This window comes from Crotalus tigris, unplaced genomic scaffold (assembly GCF_016545835.1).
Source record: "Crotalus tigris isolate CLP2741 ecotype Arizona unplaced genomic scaffold, ASM1654583v1 scf7180000017567.3851432, whole genome shotgun sequence".
Lineage (NCBI taxonomy): Eukaryota > Metazoa > Chordata > Lepidosauria > Squamata > Viperidae > Crotalus > Crotalus tigris.
The window spans coordinates 80,038-100,344 of NW_024096477.1; the positions used below are offsets into that span (position 1 = coordinate 80,038).

At 36.3% G+C, this 20,307-nt stretch overlaps 1 protein-coding gene across 2 annotated transcripts in view; it reads left to right on the forward strand.

Moving 5' to 3' along the window:
- Nucleotides 1–5,996: 5,996 nt before the first annotated feature.
- Nucleotides 5,997–20,307, forward strand: part of ERC2 (ELKS/RAB6-interacting/CAST family member 2) — a 386,048-nt gene continuing 371,737 nt past the window's right edge. For both annotated transcript variants that reach the window (XM_039349739.1, XM_039349748.1), the window contains exon 1: nt 5,997–6,342. In XM_039349739.1, the coding sequence (XP_039205673.1) occupies nt 6,127–6,342 (216 nt within the window). In that variant the 5' untranslated portion in view covers nt 5,997–6,126. The remainder of the gene's footprint in view (nt 6,343–20,307) is intronic.

A 20,307-nucleotide genomic window follows, 5' to 3' on the forward strand; every position in this document is an offset into this window, starting at 1 on the left:
AGTAGTAGTAGTAGTAGTAGTAGTAAAGTTGGAAGGGACCTTGGAGGTCATTGTCCAACCCCCTGCTCAGGCAGGAAACCCTATACCATTTCGGACAAATGGCTGTCCAGTCTCTTCTTAAAAACTTCCAGTGTCGGAGCATTCACCGTTTCTGGAGGCAGGTTGTTTTACTGGTTAATTGTTTTAACTGTCAGGAAGTTTCTCCTTAGATTTAGGTTGCTTCTCTCCTTGATTAGTTTCCATCTGTTGCTTTTTGTCCTGCCCTCAGGCACTTTGGAAAATAGCTTGACTCCCTCTTCTTTGTGGCAGCCCCTGAGATATTGGAACAATGCTATCATGTCCCCTCTCGTCCTTCTCTTCATTAAACTAGACATACCCAATTCCAGCAACCGTTCCTTATATGTTTTAGCCTCCAGTCCCCTAATCATCTTTGTTGCTCTTCTCTGTACTCTTTCTAGAGTCTCAACGTCTTTTTTACATCATGGTGACCAAAACTGGATGCAGTATTCCAAGTGTGGCCTTACTAAAGCATTGTAAAGTGGTATTAATATTTCACATGATCTTGATTCTATAACATGACCCCCTCTTCTTTGTGGCAGCCCTTCAAATACTGGAATACTGATATCATGTCTCCCCTATTTCTTCTTTTCTTTAGACTAGCCAAACCAAAGTCCTGCAACTGTTCTTCATATGATTTAGTCTCCAGGCCTTTGATCATCTTAGTTGCTCTTCTCTGAATTTTTTTCCAAACTCTCAACATCTTTTTGTGATACGGTGACCAAAACTGGCTGCAGTATTCCATGTGTAGTCTTATTAGGGTTTTATAAAGTGGTACTAATACTTCATGTGATGGTGATTCTATGCCTCTGTTTATACAACCCAGGATTGTATTAGCTTTTTTGGCTGCTGCTGCACACTGCTGCCTCATGGTTAAGTGATAGTCCACTAGGACTCCAAGGTCCATCTCACAGTTATTGTTTTTAAGTCAGGTCTTGCCCAGTCTGTATTTGTACCTTTGATTTTTCCTGCCTAAATGTAAAACTTTGCTTTTCTCCACATTGAAATTCATTTTGTTGGACAGGTTTGACAAGTTTGACAAGTTTATCAAGATCTTTTTGAATCCTGAGTTTGTCTTCTGGGGTATTAGCTACTCCTGTCAGTTTGGTGTCATCTGCAAATTTGATAAGTTCCCCTTCAATTCCGTCATGTAAGTCATTGATGAAGATGTTGAAGAGTACTGGGTCTAAGACAGAACTTTATAGTATCCCACTGATTACCTCTCTCTATTTGGATGTAGTGCTGTTGAAGACTACTTGTTGAGTATGGTTTGCCAGCCAGCTACAGATGCATCTGGTGGTGATGTTGTCTATTCCACCTTTTTCTAGCTTACCAAGCAGTAGGTTGTGGTCTACCTTATCAAATGCCTTACTGAAGTCCAAGTATACTACATTCACAGAATTTCGCTGGTCTATTAGTTTAGTCACTTTATCGAAGAATGAAATAAGGTTGGTTTGGCATGACCTGTTTTTGATAAACCTGTGCTGACTACTAGTTATAACTTTGTTTGCTTCTATTTTATATCTTCATGTAAAGTGTTCCATCTAACTTATTTAATGTAATTGGAATATTGAAATGCCATGGACATTTATAATAACGTATAAAATATCCAAGATAATTATATGTTAAAATATAAAACTCAGATCAAAGGAGAATTTATATATTTATGACTGGAGAGTGGATCTAATGACTTTAAACAGTTCTTTATTATAGCAAGAGAGCTTCTGGATCAATTGTATTGTAATATTAGATATTTATGAAGTCCAATTGTCTATTGTTTCTATTTCAAAAAATCTGTAGCTGTCTATTTTAATTCTTTTATACTTTTCTAAATCATTGATGAATAAAACCCTTCCTCTAAGGGAATAACTTCATAGTTTATAAATATGAATAAATAAGTATGAAATAAAAGCCATATCAATCAATCAATCAATCAGAATAGAACTGGAAGGGACCTTAGAGATTGTCTAGTCCAACCCCCTGCTCAAGCCATTTCAATCTCTTCTTAAAAATCTCCAGTGAAGAAACCCCCCAACTTCTGAAGACAAGCTGTTTCATTGGTTAATTGTTCTCATTGTTAGGAAGTTTCTCCTTAATTCCATGTTGCTTCTCTCTTTGATTAGTTTCCAACCTCCTGCCTTCTGGTGCTTTGGAAAATAAGTTGACCCCCTCTTTATGGTGGCCCCTCAAGTATTAGAATACTGCTATCATGTCATCCCTAGACCTTCTTTTCTCTAGGCTAGACATACCCAGTTCCTGCAGCCGTTCTTCATATGTTTTAGTCTCCAGGCCTTTAATCATCCTAGTTGCTCTTCTCTGCACTTTTTATATCGCTAACATTAATTTACCCCCCCTCACTTTTCATATACGCACACAAAGCATTGTCTTGAACATAATTACTCTTGTAAATATGTGTATAAAACAAAGAAATTCTAGGAAATTCAGGTTTTAGCGAACATAAAACTTTCAGCATTTGCCTGAGAAAGTCCTGTTGAGTCCTATGGTTCTTAATCCATGAGAATGAGCAGTGTTGTTCAGCCTCTTTTCTCTGCCATCCCTCTCCATGTATTAAGGCTGAGTGCTTCACCGGAAAACTTCTTTGTCCATTAACCTCCCTCTGAATCCTGATTTGCATGGAAATTTTCCATGGATGGAGAGATCTCTCCATGGCAGAAGTAAACCTTTAAATGAGAAAAGTTGACAAGTGGAAGGTAAGTCAGTATTCTTTAACTGAACTGCTTGAAACAACCCCAGTCAATGATTTCCACCCATTAGTTCATCTTTCTGTTATTTTCTTTGTAAAAGTCAGAAGGTGAGATTAGTATCTCTCTCCCTGTCTCTCTTGAAATGAAGTAGCTTTTCCTTCTCTCTTGTCTCCTTTCAGCCACTTACTTTTATTGTTCATACTCATTACTCAATTTAACAGTGAAGTTAAAGCACACTTCCTCCATTTCACAGCTAATTTGGGAGAACATCCATCCCCTCTGTATTTATTTTGAATAAATGTAACAGTTGTATATAGACCCATATATTTTTCTGGAAAGGCTTTATGGGTGTGCTGGTATCCAGGGATATAAAAAAATGGGCATCTATATCCCTGGATAACTAAGCTAAGAGTGAAGCTTATGTATATACAGTAGATACTGAGTGCTAGGAGTGGTGGTGGTGGGGAGTTAATGTGTAACTCAGGAAGGAAATGTTACTAAAAAAGTGGACAATATAAATTTGAAGGAATGATTTTGTATATTGCAACTCAAAGCCTGCATCTGCCTAATTTAATATTTTAAAATTTTAATATTTCCATTTTTGCTTGTACGATGTTGTGATCCACCCAGAATCTCCTGATCGTGATATAGGTGGCATATAAATTTAATAAATAAATACTGTAAATAAATTTACTAGCTCCCCCTTTTCAACCTGGAATGTTAAATGAATAAGAACTAATACAGGCAAGAAAAAGAAATCCACTCTAGAGCTAATTAATAGAAAGGCTTATCTCCAGAAATTATGGTGTTCCATCATTAGAGATTTTTTTAAAGAAAAGATTAGACAATCATTTGTCTGGAATGATACCGTGTCTCCTGCTTGAGCAGGGGATTGGACTAGAAGACCTCCAAGGTCCCTTCCAGCGCTATTATTCTATGTTCTCTGTTGTTATAGTCATCATCTCAGGCAAATGACTTACCTTTTAGTTTCCCTAAGTTGTCTTTCTTTAAAATAGTCGCATCAATTGACTAGTTGCACCAATTATTTTGGACTGGATGTCTGGAAACCATATTGCACCATTTAATGTCTGCATAAGTATATTCAATCTCATCCTAAAGATCATTGTATATATGTGTGGAGGAGACAGAATATAGAAAAACAAACCATTTTGAAAGGAGGAATGTACACTTCTTTGAGGCACTCCTCAGATTGGTTTAGGATTTTTACAACCTAGGTTAATAGTGTCCAAACCGTGCAGTACATTCTGGAAAATGGAATTGTATTAGTAATCTTGTTTATCCTTTAACTGGATGATGGTTGGGAGGCAGGGAGGATGTGTCTTTTATTTCTGCTGTACTTGTTGTATTTTTCCTAATAACAGAAAGATTTTATGTAATTGCCAGCTGGCTTTGGGAATTGATTAACTAACAGCAGACATTAATCTTTAAATAAATTAACAGAACTTTGGTTTCAGATGCAATTTCTACCCTCAGTATTCAGCAATAAGATATAATAGAATTGCATGAGTTGTGGGATCTTTCAAAGTCTAAGCTGGGACTAATATATATTCAGTAGATGACAATAAACACATATACACATTTTTCAAAACTACACTTCATTGTTTAAAACCTCATCGTATAATCTAATTTGTATAACCAATTCTTAAACATGAACGCTAATTTTAAACAGTAAATACTGTATACAGTTAGTAAAATACAATCTAAGACTACCAAGTTTAGAAACATAACTAACGTGGAAATAAATCCTGTTTATAATTAGTATTCAGTGTTCACATGCCAGCATTTAATATGATTATGTGACATGCTGGCTCTTTGTGTGAAAGAAGAACATTTAACCCAACACGTCTATTTTGAGATGATACTGTACTATTGTAGGAGCAAATACCAGATTGAACTTAATATGGATGAAAATTGGTACCAAGAATAAATAATTTGGCCAATCCCCAAATTATAACTTGAAGCCAAAGTTGAGTTATGGATCCTAAAAGTGTTTTATACATACCTGACACAATATGCTGCATGAAAAAGCGAAATAAAATTCAAAGACATTTTTTCAACTCTAAATGAGGCATTTGTAGGGTGGGATAAAAGTGAAGATGGCAGTCATAACTCTGTAATTGAAAGCCCAGCGTTTTTTTTGTGGGAGAGATCTTCAATTGTGCATCTTGACTTTTCTGATTCCCTATTCCTACAGATGACCCTGTCTGTTACAAGTTGTTGCAGTTAGATAGATCAGGAATGAGGATTACAGATTTATCCATTAGCACTGTCAAGGGAATGTGCAGAATAGTGCTGGAGATGATTTTTGGAATGTTTCTGAGACTTTGAATCCAACCCAACTTCTTTTGGTTCTGTGTACAAAACTGCATTTTTGATTGCATGAAGGGGCGGGTGCATGTGCTAATATTATAGAATTGTAATGCTACTGCATAAGCAATACTGTTTTTCTTTTTTGTTGGGGATGCTTTAAGTTAGCTTTAGTTCTTTTCGTTAAATCGTTTTTGCTTGCATTTAAACTTTATGTTGATTTTGCTTCATTTTTTTTTTCCATTTCTCATGCTGTTCAGGTTTTGGATGCCAGGAAAACAAAGGTTTGTTCACTCTTTGCAATCAGTTTGTTTGCAAAATGTAGCATTTCTTAATGTGTGATTTTTTGATATGCTTATTTCAGTAGCTGCAACAATCCTGCTTAATAAAGTGGCTCATAGCTTTCATTAGCAGCCTCATTTAACAGTTTAACTCCTTTGCTTTCATACGGCGTGATTATCACTAATCATTTGCACAGTTGCACTGTATGAAAATGTCTAAGCTTCTCTTCCCTCCTACATCCCAACCAAACCTAAATTCTAAGGCTTTTTAGATACAGTGTTTGGTTATGGAATGCCAGTCTTTAACATTTACATTTTTAACATTGTTCTTTTCACCTCCTTGTCATAAGGTTTGTGATTCACTATGGGTAATATGTGTAGTTTGTACTGTCTTGTGTTTTTCATTCATCTCTGTATGGTTTCTAACTGCAGCCAAGAAGCATTATAACAAATAATATCACTCTCATGTGTAGATTCTCACCATAAATTTTACTAATGATTGGAATATTGCTTCTTTATTTAAATCTTTATTTAGAATTTTTTTTTAATTGCAGCATCTTCAGCTAACAATTCAGGCACTCCAAGATGAACTTCGAACCCAGAGAGACCTTAACCATCTCCTTCAGCAAGAAAGTGGTAACCGAGGTGCTGAGCATTTTACTATTGAACTAACAGAGGAGAATTTCCGAAGACTTCAAGCTGAGCATGATAGACAGGCAAAAGAGTTGTTTCTCTTGAGAAAAACCTTGGAAGAAATGGAGCTGAGAATAGAAACCCAGAAACAGACGCTGAATGCCAGAGATGAATCCATCAAGAAGCTTCTAGAAATGTTGCAAAGCAAAGGGCTGCCATCCAAAGGGATGGATGATGAAAACGAAAGAACTCGAAGGATGGCAGAAGCGGAATCTCAGGTTAATCATTTAGAAGTGATCTTAGACCAGAAAGAGAAGGAAAACATCCATCTCAGAGAGGTAAGGAGACCGTGCTCATTTTGAACAGAATTCAGCTGCGGTTTTTGCAGAGTCTAAAAAACAAATGGAAACAGGATGGTTGCAATCTTACTTTCTGTAATAGTTTTATAAGTGGTCTTCCTCTCCAATCCACTTCCCAAGTGGCAAGGAGAATGTAAACATTTGAAAGTGATCCCCATGCTTCGGCAATGCCATTTGTAACTTCTGGCTTGCAGTTCTGTGGAACCTAACTGTAAACTATTATACTTTATATGAGTGATGTTTATCTTGGGGAGTGGGTGTCTCTGCATGTCATAGTACACTCCTTTCCTCACACAGGGCCTAACAGTCATTCAGGAAAGTTTATGCAAAGCAGCCAGCGGTAGAGCTGAATTCTGGATCCTTGTCATGTTAATTGAATCTTGCATCTTATATTTATTGAAGGGAATTTTTAAAGCTCTTTTCTACTTCTTGGGAAGGTGATTTTGCATTTCTTTAAAACAGCTTTTCTATGCAAGGCTTAATGCTGTTTTTACTGTATTACTGTATAAACATTGGTCTTGCTTAAGGGTTTGCTGCTGATTTTTAATAGTACAACCAAAGAGGACCTAAAGATCACCAAAAAGGGGTTGGGCTGAATACAAACTGTTGATCATGGGTTAAACCTGGGCCCAACTGGACTAAGGAGACCTAAGAAGAATGTTCTCATTTTCACACATGGTTCCTCTTCCAGCTAGGAATCTCTGCACATGTATTAAAGCTGGCTTTGGCATACATACAGCCCTTAACCTTTTGGCTTCCCTGGGCTGTACTGAGTGAAGAGAAATTGTCTTGAACTGCAAATAAAATATATATTATAGTTGTATGTAAATAACAAACTTCCTTTAAAAGTTTATGCTCTTGTGGGACCACATTAGTAACTGTCCAGGGCTGCATGAGGCCCACAGGCCACAGGTGGGCATACCTACCTTAACTGGCTTTGGATCCAATTTTTTATCTGACCATTCCTATTCTAACATGCTTAATTCTTACAATTCTAATTTCCTAAAATTATTTTTCTAGGAATAGTTAATCTTGATTAAATCATAAGTCACTGTACAGATTATAGCACAACATCATTTTTTGCAGCCCGTTTCGCAGTAACATTTTGAGGTATAATAAAAATTGGCACCATTTTTTTTAAATGTGGGTTTTAGGGAAATTATATAGTTGCTAGATTTAATAGAGCAGAAGCTTACTAAGAACTAATCAGATGTGATAGTGAAGAAGAGATGCCAAAAGAAGGTAACTCCTAACTACTGGAATTCTGTGTTAGCTGTTCAAGCTGCATATTTCATGCCAAAACAAGAGTTGAACAAGAAGCTTTCAGGCTAATATAGCACATTTCATTCCTTATGTTACACAGAAATGGGCCAATACTTCTGTCAGTCTTTTTCTAGCTTTGGGGCCATTTTTATTCAGTTTTGCCTTTTGCAGCTTATTACTGCAGCTTGATTGGATGTGAACCTAGGCAAATAATCTCAGACAATGTATAAGAAAGTCACTATGGATTGGATCTTTGTTTTCATTTCTTTTTCTCTGTTTATGTCAGCTAATGAGGAGGCATTGAAATGCATGTATATGGGATAGTAAGATTTTATCAAGATACAATGGTCAGTTTTGCATACCTATTAGAAAATTGCAATAAAAACATTAGGTTTATTAAGTTTTCCGTTGTCTTCACTATGCTCTTTAGCTTTCATAGGATTCCTCAGGGATTAAGCTGTATGATAAACATAGAATAAGCAACGATTTGTGGAAAGGTTTAAAATCTTCTTTTATTTAGAGCAAAAAGTAATCACAGCGCCCGAGGCCCATTCTGATGCTTCTAAATAAATGCATGTGGTTGAATTTCTTGACAGACTGACACCTTCATCCTTTTCATGAAGACAGATATGAGCAGAAATTGTCCACAAAGGTAGAAGGTAGTCACTGAAGGTAGTTTTTGTTATCCCTGCACAAATTTTAATAGTGAAAGCATTCTTGTTCGAAGGGCAGCTTCCCTTCCTACAGCTTTCATTTCATACTGCCTGATTATGAGCAAAGGTTATTTACAAATACATTGTGATAGTTATTGTGCTTTGTATAAGTTAAACAGAGGTATACTTAATAATGGAATAAATAATAATTAATAGTATGCATTATAAGAGGCATAGTTAATAATATGCTACAGTTGGCCCAAAAAGCCAATGCAGTCCTAGGCTGCATTAACAGAGGGATAGAATCAAGATAACGTGAAATGTTAATACCACTTTAAAATTCCTTGGTAAGACCACACTTGGAATATGGCATCCAGTTTTAGTTGCCATGATGTAAAAAAGATGTTGAGACACTAAAAAAGAGTGCAGAGAAGAGCAACAAAAATGATTAGGGGGCTAAAGCATATGAAGAACAGTTGCAGGAATTGGGTATGTCTAGTTTAATGAAAAGAAGGATTAAGGGTGATATGATAGCAGTGTTCCAATATCTCAGGGGCTGCCACAAAGAAGAGGGAGTCACGCTATTCTCCAAAGCACTTGAAGAAACAATGGATGGAAACTAATCAAGGAGAGAACCAACCTAGAAATAAAGAGAAATTTCCTGACAGTTAGAACGATCAATCATTGGAATCACTTCCCTCCAGAAGTTGTGGGTGCTCCAACACTGGAAGTTTTTAAGAAGAGACTGGACAACCATTTGTCTGAAATGGTATAGGGTTTCCTGCCTGAGCAAGGGGTTGGACTAGAAGACCTCCAAGGTCCCTTCCAACTCTGTTATTCTATTATTCTGGATACTCTCAAGTATTTAACTTTTTCCTGAATGAGTAGAACAGGGTTAATCCTTTGAAAATAAAATAACAAAAGAACAAGCAAAGTTTACACATCAATGGGCTGAAATATTTCATATTTCAAAACCAGGATTCCCAAACTTTCTCTTATAGCTCAATGGATCCAAATAGAATTAGATTTGGAGTAACCAGAAACCACAGCATTTGTATTTTTATAATCTCTGTAAAATTTCTCTATGAATTTTATACTAGCTATATAATTTAGGGAGAAACTGTGTCAACACCTGGACAGTAATTTTTTTCACTCTTCTTAAAATGTTTACTTTCCAAGTCTTCAGACAATTCAGAGAATAGGCAGAAGCCTTTGTAAAGTCCTGGTTGTTACTGGACACCTTGCATCTGTTCCAGATATACTACAGGTAATCCTCATTTAACATTGACTTGCTCAGTGACTGTCCAAAGTTATAATAGTGCTGAACAAGGCTTACTTATGACTGGTCCTTTTAGTTGTGGCTGTTACAGCATCCCCAAGGTCACTTATTCATGATTTCAGCATTCGGCAAGTGGCTTGCAGTGATGATGCCACAGTGTTCTGCAATCCCACAATTGCCGTTTGTGACTTTCCAAGCAAAGTCAATGGGGAGCTGACAGGAGGTCACATATGTTGAACGTGTTAGTGCAGAACGCTGTGACTGTGAGGGATTCACCAAACAACAACCACAAGGACTGCCAGCACTGGGGTTGTAAACTGGTGCAGTGATGTGATGTCGCACATTATGACTGTATCTCTTAGCAACAGAGTCCTGGCCCCAATTACCCTTGGTAAGCATGGATTATTAGTAAAGAGAAAATATAGGCAGAAAAACTACCTTGGTTTTAAATTGTGTAAATTAAAATTTATTTACTTATTTTATTAAATAAATGACTGGGAGGTTCACAAAGAAAAACATATTCATCTAAAATTACACTTTGAGCAACTTGTAGAATTTTGTATTTGGTAAACATTTGTGATTAAAGACAGTTTTTCCAATGTTTATAACAAGTTATTTTTTGTATCAGTTTTTCCAAACTACTTTAAAAGAATTTGAGGATATGATTTATGACCTGAATAGATGACATTGTAATGCGCCCCATAGCAAACTACTCTCAGAAGTCAGCGCTGCCAATATATAGAAAATTGGACGCTACATTATTTTGACCCAAAATGGGAAAGGCGCTCTAAAATAAAATTTTAAAATCACTTCATATATAATATTGTACTTGTCCATAAACAGTATATTAATCATGCTATTTCAACTTTATGCTGGAGCCACTATGGGCCTGTACTCAGGCCTCAGGTTTCCATATTTGTGTACAGCAGACAACTTAATAATATTAAAAAATGCATTTAATTAACTTTCCTGTTTCAAAATGAAGGATACCTGACTTTTATTCTCAAATTTGGTTACACGTCTGTTTGATGTGTTTTTTTTTAAAAAAACACTATTCTTTTTTTAATCACATGGCAATCTAGCACAGATGCTTATTATTACTCTTTCTTAGATAGATGTAGTGACCTCGCTTTACTCTAAGTACTTAAGGATTTCTTTTTAAAAAATATTATTACTGCTGTTAAAGTCTTGCCTTTAGTTGATACATCTCTAGTAAAGTGTAAAGTTTTTTTTTACATAAGTATTTTATGTATACATATACCCTCACAAACTGAGTATACATTTAAATGCGTTTTCCCTAAAAACAGAATATGATGTCATCATTACATCCAGTTTTTAACTCAGGCTTCTATCAAAGTTGTTTTGTTAAACTGAAAAATAGGGTGTTGATGTATGTAAGTGTATAATTATACAAGTACCCGTTTCAAATGCTGGACAACTTAAAGTAGAAAAAACTCTGCTTCTCTCTCTACAAATAACGAACTGAAAGGATGGGGACTGATAATAGAATTTGAACTGCTGACATGAATTATTTATGGTAAAGTTTTTAGAACATTCACGGAGTAAAATTTCTTCTGTAAAACAGATGCTTTGCAGACATTTTGTGTTTATTGTAAATGCCTTTCATTGGAGCCTGTTATAATTCACTAAGGAAACTTTTATCAACCCCCAGCATTTCTTTCTCCACCCCTTTGAGAAGTTAGTTACACAGATTAGCAACCACTCCAACACCAGCCTCTTTATTAGGTTCATTTTGACTTCTTTTAGACAAGCTCACAAACTGTGAATTGTGCTTGAATATATGCAGATATGGTATAAATATAACTGCATGAGCTAAATATGTGGGTATGTAACATTTCTCTCTTTGTGTATATATATGTGCTCATGCATGCTATGAATATCATCCTATCAAAAAGGCGATTGTATTTTATTAAAATTCTGTGTATAAATTAAAATACAATATTTTGAACCAACTTCGTAGGTGTGGAGGAGGAAGCTTTCATAATCTTGGCACAGACCCCAGACAGGAAAACATAGATTCACTCCAATTATATTCCTGAAAACAGTAATTATATTTAAGGCTGGCTGAAGGCATTTTTTGCTGCCTCAAGCACTACCACAGCCAAACTATTAGGCCCAAAGGCAAGACAAGCCTTTTTGTTACCTGAAGCACAGCATGTTACAAGTGCCTTTTTCTTGACTCTTTATGGTAACTTACTTACAAATAAGTAAATTAAACAACTGAAAATGTACTGTGCCTTTATAACAGACATGTCAAACTTGCGACGTCACGTGACGTCGTGCAACATATCGGAGCTTTTTTACCATTGCCGGCAATGGGGTAGGCGTGGCTCTGGGATGATGAAACCGGCCCGTGGGCCGGCAGTTTAACACCCCTGCTTTATAACAAATGGGGGATGGAGGTGGGGCTGATGTGGAAAATAACGCCCAATAGTCTTCATATTTATACTGCCTTAATTTTCAGCCCAGCTACCAAAAGACAAGTTATTAGCATTCCCTCCCCCCTGGAGTTTTCTTCTATTTATCTTTTTTAATTATAGGAAATTAAAGATTTAAAACTAATTAAAGGTTTAACCTATTCAATTTAAACCCATGTCAAAAGGTGCCAGGAAATTATGCTGCAAGTTGGTGCAAAAAAAAAAAAAAAAAAAAGGAGATGAGGGCTGCATGGATCTGTTGGCTGTGAGTTGCTTATCACAACATTTTAGCTTAAATAATGAAGGCAGTGGGATCCAATTCTTCCTCAGCAGAAGATGAAGCTCATCACATGCTGGGAGCATAGCATTTTTAAACAACAGCTAAAACCCACAATTCCCTGTCTTCCAAATCCAAACTCAATGATTTATCATGACAGTCTGAGGATAGTGTATGTGGCTGCATTAATTATGCCAGCAAAGTTTCTGCTGCCCAAACAGCTGTGCTCTAACAAGGCTGGTAAATTGTTCTGTGCTTATAGCTTTACTGCAGGCCAGTTTAAAGACAGCAGTTGGGGTATTTCTCACCCAGCTTTATTAGACAAAATAACATTATCACTGTCCTTGGTGGGCTTTGGCATATATGGGCAGTTGGCTGAGAAAAAGGGATAGCCATCTTTAAAGTTGCCTAAGTGATAGCTTCTGGTACAAAGGTGTTCTGCTCTGGTGACCTATCATTTGGACTATTTCTGTAAGACTAGCAATTCCTATCAAAACTGCACAGCTGACAGCTGTTTGGGTGGAGAGGCCTTCACTTCTGCTTCGTTCTTGTTCTGTTTTTGATCCACTGGCCTAGTAGCCATGCTATTTTTGGATTTGGGTTTGCTAGTCTTTCTGTTACTGAGTGGAATGGGAAGCTGGCAGCACTCTTGCCAATTTCATTCCAGCTTCCCCAAAATGGCACTTTCCAAGTAATAAAAACAGCAAGAAGTCATGGCTGTGCTAAATTCATTGTTGGCAAAAACATTGAGAAATTTGTGGAGTCTCTTCTAATGAAAAATCTGCAGTACATTCCTTTGGAACACCAATATCCCTAACAGAACCAAGCTCCCTTTCCGAGTTTAAATTGATTTTCTATGCAAGAAATGTTTTGTATTTTTACAAGAAAACCTTTCTATGCAAAGCCATCTATTGACTTTGAGCTAGAATAGGGAGATAGAGATGTTATGCTATGCCAGTTGTACCCATTCATTGACTGAGAGGCCTGCATATGGTCAAGCATACCTTGGTCTCTTCCCAATTGGATTGTTGCAATGCAGTCTACATGGGGCAGCTCCTGAAAACCACCTGGAAGCTTTACTTGGTCTAGAATGCAATGGCATGGGTGGTTATGGGTGCAATTCTTTAAGCACCCATAATACTGCTACTCTGAGAGATGTACTGGCTCCCAAAAGGTGGCCAGATATGTTTCAAGGTGTTGGTTATGACCTCTAAAGCTTTCATGTCATAGACAGGGTTACTTGAGGGCCTGTCTATCTCATATGCTTCCAGAGGGAGAATCTGTTCCAGATTAAAAGTTTCCTTCTTTTAAACCATGTCGACTTATGTGACCTAGGAAGCCTGCCTTTTCTATGTTTGTCCTGTTCTCTGGAATGATTACTCCCACTCTCTCCCATACAAGCCTTGTATTTTGTTGCTTTCAGGAAAGCCATTAAGACCTGATTCTTCTCCCAGGCAGTGGCTAGTTTAGTGGAAGTTATATTCTTATGGGTTCAGTTGCCATTTTACATTTTATAATATTATATTGTCTATTTATTGTTATCTGGTTCTCTTTGTTCCCCCCCTTGTTTTTGATTTATTGCATGTTTATGCATTATGCCATATAGCTTCCTAGTTTGGAGTTGGGATACTTTTAGATAATTTGATAACTATGTGCAGTGTATTAGCTTTAAGAACTATCCAGTCCTGATGTTCAGTGATTGCAGTTACATGGGGGCATGGCATAAACGGGACATATTAAGCAATCTGCTCTGAGATTTTAAGGGGAGGTGGTCTGTATATACCAGGGATCTTCAAACTTGGCCCTTTTATGACTTGTGGACTTCAACTCCCAGCATGCTGGCTGAGGAATTCTGGGAGTTGAAGTCCATAAGTCATAAAAGGGCCAATTTGAACATCCCTGGTATATACCATTCTGAGAGCTTCTAGTTATCTCTTTTTGTAACTATTGTGAGACTTTGCCCATTTAAAGCAAGTGTGTATGTGTGTGTGTGTGTGCAATAAGGTGCGAACAACCGGATTCACATGTGAAGGGTTCAATTAGCTACTTTATTTCTCATGCCTATTTCGCAGAATCTTCCCAGACTGGCAGTTTCCACCTGGGCCAGACTAGATAAGATTCAACGTCATTCAAGAGATGGGGTTTGGACCTTGTTAAGTTATGACCATGTTATGATTCCAGACTAATTCTCTACTTAACTCCTCCCTCCCCCCGGCTCGGCCAGTCTCTCTCTGAAATATAAATGTGTATATATATATATATACACACTTAATAAGTGTGTATATATATATAAAATATCTTCTTATCCCTATGGGTGGTATGTGTCTTCCTCTATCTTGGATCCATATACATATACAGGCAGTCCTCAACTTAAACATTTCTTTTGTGAATGTTCAAAGTTAATGCTGAAAAAAATGACTTACACCTGGACCTCACACTCAGGACTATCACCGTCACACATCCCCACAGTCATGTGGTAACCATGTATTTAAAATAGTTGCAGTATCCCAAGGTCACATGATTGCCATTTGCAACCTTCCCTGCCAGCTTCTAACAAGCAAAGTCAATAGAGAAGGAAGATTCTTTCAACAACCATATAATCTGCATAACAACCATGGCAAAAAAAAAAAAGTAGATCACATCTTTGGACCTGGTCTCACTCAATAACTACATCACAAAGTTCCAACTGTGATTGTAAGTCGAGGATCACCTGTATGTGATGTACGGTATGGATGCTATGCTGTACTGTGACTTTATATTATAGATATACATATCTTTGAGTCTTTTTCAATTGTTAGGAATGATTACTTTCTAATATGCACATTGTGGCAGATGATCAAAGGTGATCTTAATCTGTCTCAAGGAAATGAACGCACATGTGCTTACTCTTTGTAACAGAAGAAAATGCTATTATTTTTGTTAAGGAAACTAGGAATTTCTTCATGCTCTGATGTATCTGTGTAGATGAGTTTTCAGTTGTTGTCTGTAGGCTTGAAAAATGGAAAAGGTAGTTAGGTTCCTATCTAAAAACATTCATTATTTATGCATGCAGGTATGCATAAATGCTTTTCCCCTTTTCCTTAATGAATACAAATCCTTAATTCTTCCAAATACTATTCTGTTAACATTTAAATAGACAAATTTATAACCCTTTATGGATAATATAGGACTGACTGCATTACATCCAAGTACTTCAGATTCTTGGATATTTTTTTTAAAAAAAATTAAAATAAAACATTAAGAAGCTATATAATTGCCAACACATACACAATATCGTGATTCAGTATCATGTTCTTTTTAAATTTACTTCCTGCTGATTTTCTTCTTGAGATTCAGCAGTTATACAGAAATACAACCTACTCAGTTGAAGCTTTGTCTTATAGTATAATCTCATTTGTAAAATGCAGTGGGGAAATATTTGGATCAGGTGAGTACTATCTGCAGAGTGTTATACTGACATTTGCTTGCATCTCACTGAGAAAACTTTATATGACATCATATCTGAGGCTTTGGATTTGCATATTTAATCCTAGATAAATGTGAAAATGGCCTCATAATATGAAAATACATGTTTGCAAACATTTTCCATTACATTGTTACATACCATGGCAGGACAGGGGTTAGAATGCAGTATTGCAAGCTAACTCTGTCCACAGCCAGGAATTTGATTCTGAGGGGCTCAAGATTGACAGCTTTCCATCCTTCCGAGGTTGGTAAAATGAGGATCCAGATTGTTGGGGGCAATAGGCTGACTCTGTAAACAGCTTAGAGAGGGCTGTAAAGCTTTGTGAAGCGGTATATAAATCTAAGTACTATTGCTATTACTAGCTTATGAGGCCAAGCTTTTTAGTAGGATTAATAATACTTTTTATTGACTTTATATATTACATTGCAGAGTACTGGCCACCTTGATAGCAACAGAAAAGCTGGAAATTAAGTAAAAGAAAAATATTAAAACTGCCAACAATGATATAATGGGAATTATTTATTGGCATGGTGGTGGAGAGATGATTAGGGTTTGAGTTATTTGTATACAGGTTTTTGACCTGTAAGGAATAACACTTCTAGAAATGGGCCTTTCATTGTAGAAGTGCCCCAATTGCTGCCGGGCAGGAAGATATTGAAGATATATGATGAAGAATATATGATGAAGATATATAATGAAGAATATATGGTGAAGAAACAATAAATGGGGTGTTCTGGGAAGAGATCTGTTTATTTTGAATCCACTGGACCCAAAGTTATTCTCTTACTGTAGTTAGTCTAATATGGGTCAGTCAACCATACCAGTCATCAGACAGGCATAGTTAATTTATTCCATATTGCTAAAATGGGAAAGGTGGGTGCAATTTAGTAATATCAGGTATTCACATGGCACATTTTTGGCCTTGGCTAGCACGAGGTGGTAATGTTGGAATGTGCAAGAAGATATGCCAACATTATTTCTCCCCAGTCCCATAATAATTTGCTCTATATATGTGTTTAGGATTAGGAATGTAGCTTAAAGGTGTGTCATTCACCATTCTAGGTTTAGCAGCTACGGGACTGTTTTTTTTTTCTGCCCCAAATATCTTTTTTCCTTTTCTGTTTATTTTTTCTGTCTTAATTATAAGAGGAGCAGCAACAGCCTCTTGAAGATTTGGATCAGGAAATAACTGATTGGTGAAAAAATAAATTCATCATGAAACATTTAATACATTCACATAGACATATATAAACAGATGGTATGACTTGGGTTGTATTTCAGACACGGATTTGCCTTTTAGGGTCCTCCCAGTAGCTTGGATTATGGTTTTAAATCAATTAAAATTCATCTTTTCTTACTGAGTGGATGTCCAGCGAGCCTTTTTTACTTCCCTGGAGGCAAAGGTTAAATTGATCTAAGTGTAAATAATCATGCATAGAGCAGCTGATAGTCTTGGTAAAGCTGCAATTATATAGGTTCACTAGATGGCACTATTGAATGAGGATTGTAAGATTTCACCGTTTTGCAACTGAGTAAGCCACAGCTCCTCAAAACCTTGTAATACATGCTCTCTAAGAACTACTTCTGGAATGATAAACTAATGGGTGAAATTTCGTTGGGACCTGGTTAAAATTTGATCCCTGTTTGTAAAAGTCCCCTCTCTCTTCCTTTTCCATTTTTTAAGAACTTATCTCTGCCCCCCCTTTTCTGGGAACATTTAATCAGAATTTAGGATTTTAGAAAAAATGAAATTGCTACATGAAATCAAACCACCAAAATTAAAAATAAAGTTGCCTTGTAATAAATCTGCGTTGTTCTGTTGCAGCAGATGAGTGCTGAATTCAAACCTCCTTTCCTGTGTATGTGTATTGCTGGCAGCCTTAAGTGAGTAGATTAAAAAAAATAATCAATTTATGACAAGTGCTCATAGTTGAGCAGATACATTTTGTGAAATCAGAATGTTCCAAAGTTATTTTTCCAAAGTTAAAACTGCAGTATCGGTGCTATAAAACCAGACCAGATGGCTCATAAGTAGAGCTCCACAACCCCAGAAGAGCCTCACATTGGCTCCAAAAATAAGCTTGTGCAGATATATAACTGAAGAACAGTAATATTTTATTGTAATGAAATGCCTCCTAACCTTACCTGCTGTATGGTATATTTATTCTAAAAATAAGATTAGTCTCAGTTAAACTTTAAAATAACTAGTGTTAATTGAACAAAAGGGTTTTTTTTCTGAGTTTGTTCAGTGGACTCAGTGCTACTTCAGGGGCAATAATAGTAAGTTAATTTATTTAACATTAATTTACTAATCATAGCAAATATTACAAATTATTGAAATAATTGTTTAAAGCAGGAATTCTAAAAACCTTTTCTTTTCAACTGCATTTTGGCTTTTTTTTGTAGAATACTACATATAAAAATAGTCATGCCAGGTGTCACCCTCCCAAGTAGATCAAACAGGAAACATGACAAGATGAACTAATTCCACTTTATTGTAAAGCTACATTAACAGCTCTTACAAATCTGAAAGTACAAACTTTGTTTTTTTTACTGCCTGATAAATTAGGGTAGATCTTTTCTAAGTTTCTTTCTCTGCTTGTTACTCAGTTGTTGGCTCCTCCCCCTTTTGTTTGATGGTAGTTTCTTAGATGCGCCTTCTTCCCATCTTCGAAAGTCATTCTCACATGCCTTTTCAACAGGGCAAAGCTCATGTTTAATTTATTTTAATTTATGATTACTTTTAGTTACATTTAACTATAATTTACTCTCTATTCTGTTCTGTCAGATTAAAAATTAAAATTTATAACAACTTTGGAGAGCTCGCATCCAAGGTTTGGGAAGCTCTTATGTAGCCCTGTTGTGGTCTACTTATTTAAAGACAATAACATGAACGTTTAACAGGCTTTTAAATGTTGCAATGATTAACAGTTGGTTTCTTGCTTGTCTGATGGCATTTTCTAATGATCGATGAGAAAAGTTATTATCTAAAAATCAATTGGATAGTAGAACTTTCAAGCTTCCTCCTTCCATTATATATTCAAGATGGACAGAATTTAATATTCATTTGTTATGTATATGTAGAGGTGTGGGTCTTTACATATGTTGTATATAGTATGTTTAGGTGTGCGTCATGTATGTGTTTCACTTTGAGAATGGGCAACTAAATTTCATTTTTGATGTGTGCCGTTGTGCCCACAGTAAAAAAAATGACAATAAAGGTTATCTTATCTTATCTTAATTCCATGATCATTGATGAAATGGAAATATTGTTTTTTAAACAGAATAAAAATATGTTAATTAAAAACATTGGACCAATATTAGATGACTATGTGAGAAGAATTACTGCAAAATCATATTCAATCATTTTTTTTAAAAAAATATGTGATTTTCTTCTTCAGGGGATTGTATTTATTCTTCTTACAGCAATAAGGTGTATAACCTTTTAGATGATTTCATACTTGGGCACAAATTAGGGCACATATCTAATCATCTTAGAATCTGATATTCAACAGAGGGAATAAAGAGTTAGGTTATAATGGCATTTCCAGAAAAAGGACTGAATGTGTATAAGAAAAGGGGCTACAAGCAGCACAGTTGTGGTGCTTAAAATTGTAGAGCAAAGAATGTGAAACTTGTAGGGAATTTCTAAGATGATGGAAAAATATAGACAGCATTAGAAAATGAGGAGCATTTAGGCCTCCTTCAGGACTGTGGATTTTCAGAGGTAATTGGCACAAGAGTTAGGTAAGATTAATAATTTCAGCTTTGTTAACTGATTTTTTAAAAAATGAATGACATCTTATTACTTCAAACCTAGTGAAGTAAATAATAAAGAAAGGCTAATGCTGCTGGCCAGAGCAGTAACAATTTGCAGAGACACAATTTCAGAAGAAAAACCAGGATTACTATAAAACTGCAAATAAAACCTGGTGAAAATGAAGAAATGTAAAGAATTGAAAAAAAAATGCATCTAAAAGTCTGCCCTTAACTTTTAAACCAACTGGTATAAAATAATCTAGATCTTAACCTGGGATTTTGAACAGCTCAATCATATGAGCTTGTTCCTTTAAAATGTGAGAGTGCAATATAATATGTGTTTGTTTGGAGGAAGGAAAATATACATAGAATCATTGAATCATAGGGTTGGAAAGGACCTTTGAGGTCTTCTAGTCCAGCCCTTGCCCAAGTCAGGAGTCCTCATACCATTTTGAACAAATGGCTGTCCAATCTTTTCTTGAAAACCTCCAGTGATGGCAAACTCAGGGAGGCACACTCTTCCACTGCTTAATAGTTCCCCCTATCAGGAAATTCCTTCTTACTTCCAGGTTAGATCTCACAGCATCAGACCTTTCACCCATTGCTTCTCTTCCGACATTCAGGTGCTATAGAGAATAAACCAATGCTCTCTTTCCTGAGGTAGCCTTTCAGATATTGGAAAACTCTCCACTAGTTCCCTTAGCCATTCTTCATAGGATTTAGCTTCCAGATCCCTTATCAACTTTGTTGCTCTTCTCTGCATTCTTTCTAGGGCAGGGGTCAGCAACCTGCAACAGTGAAAGAGCCAC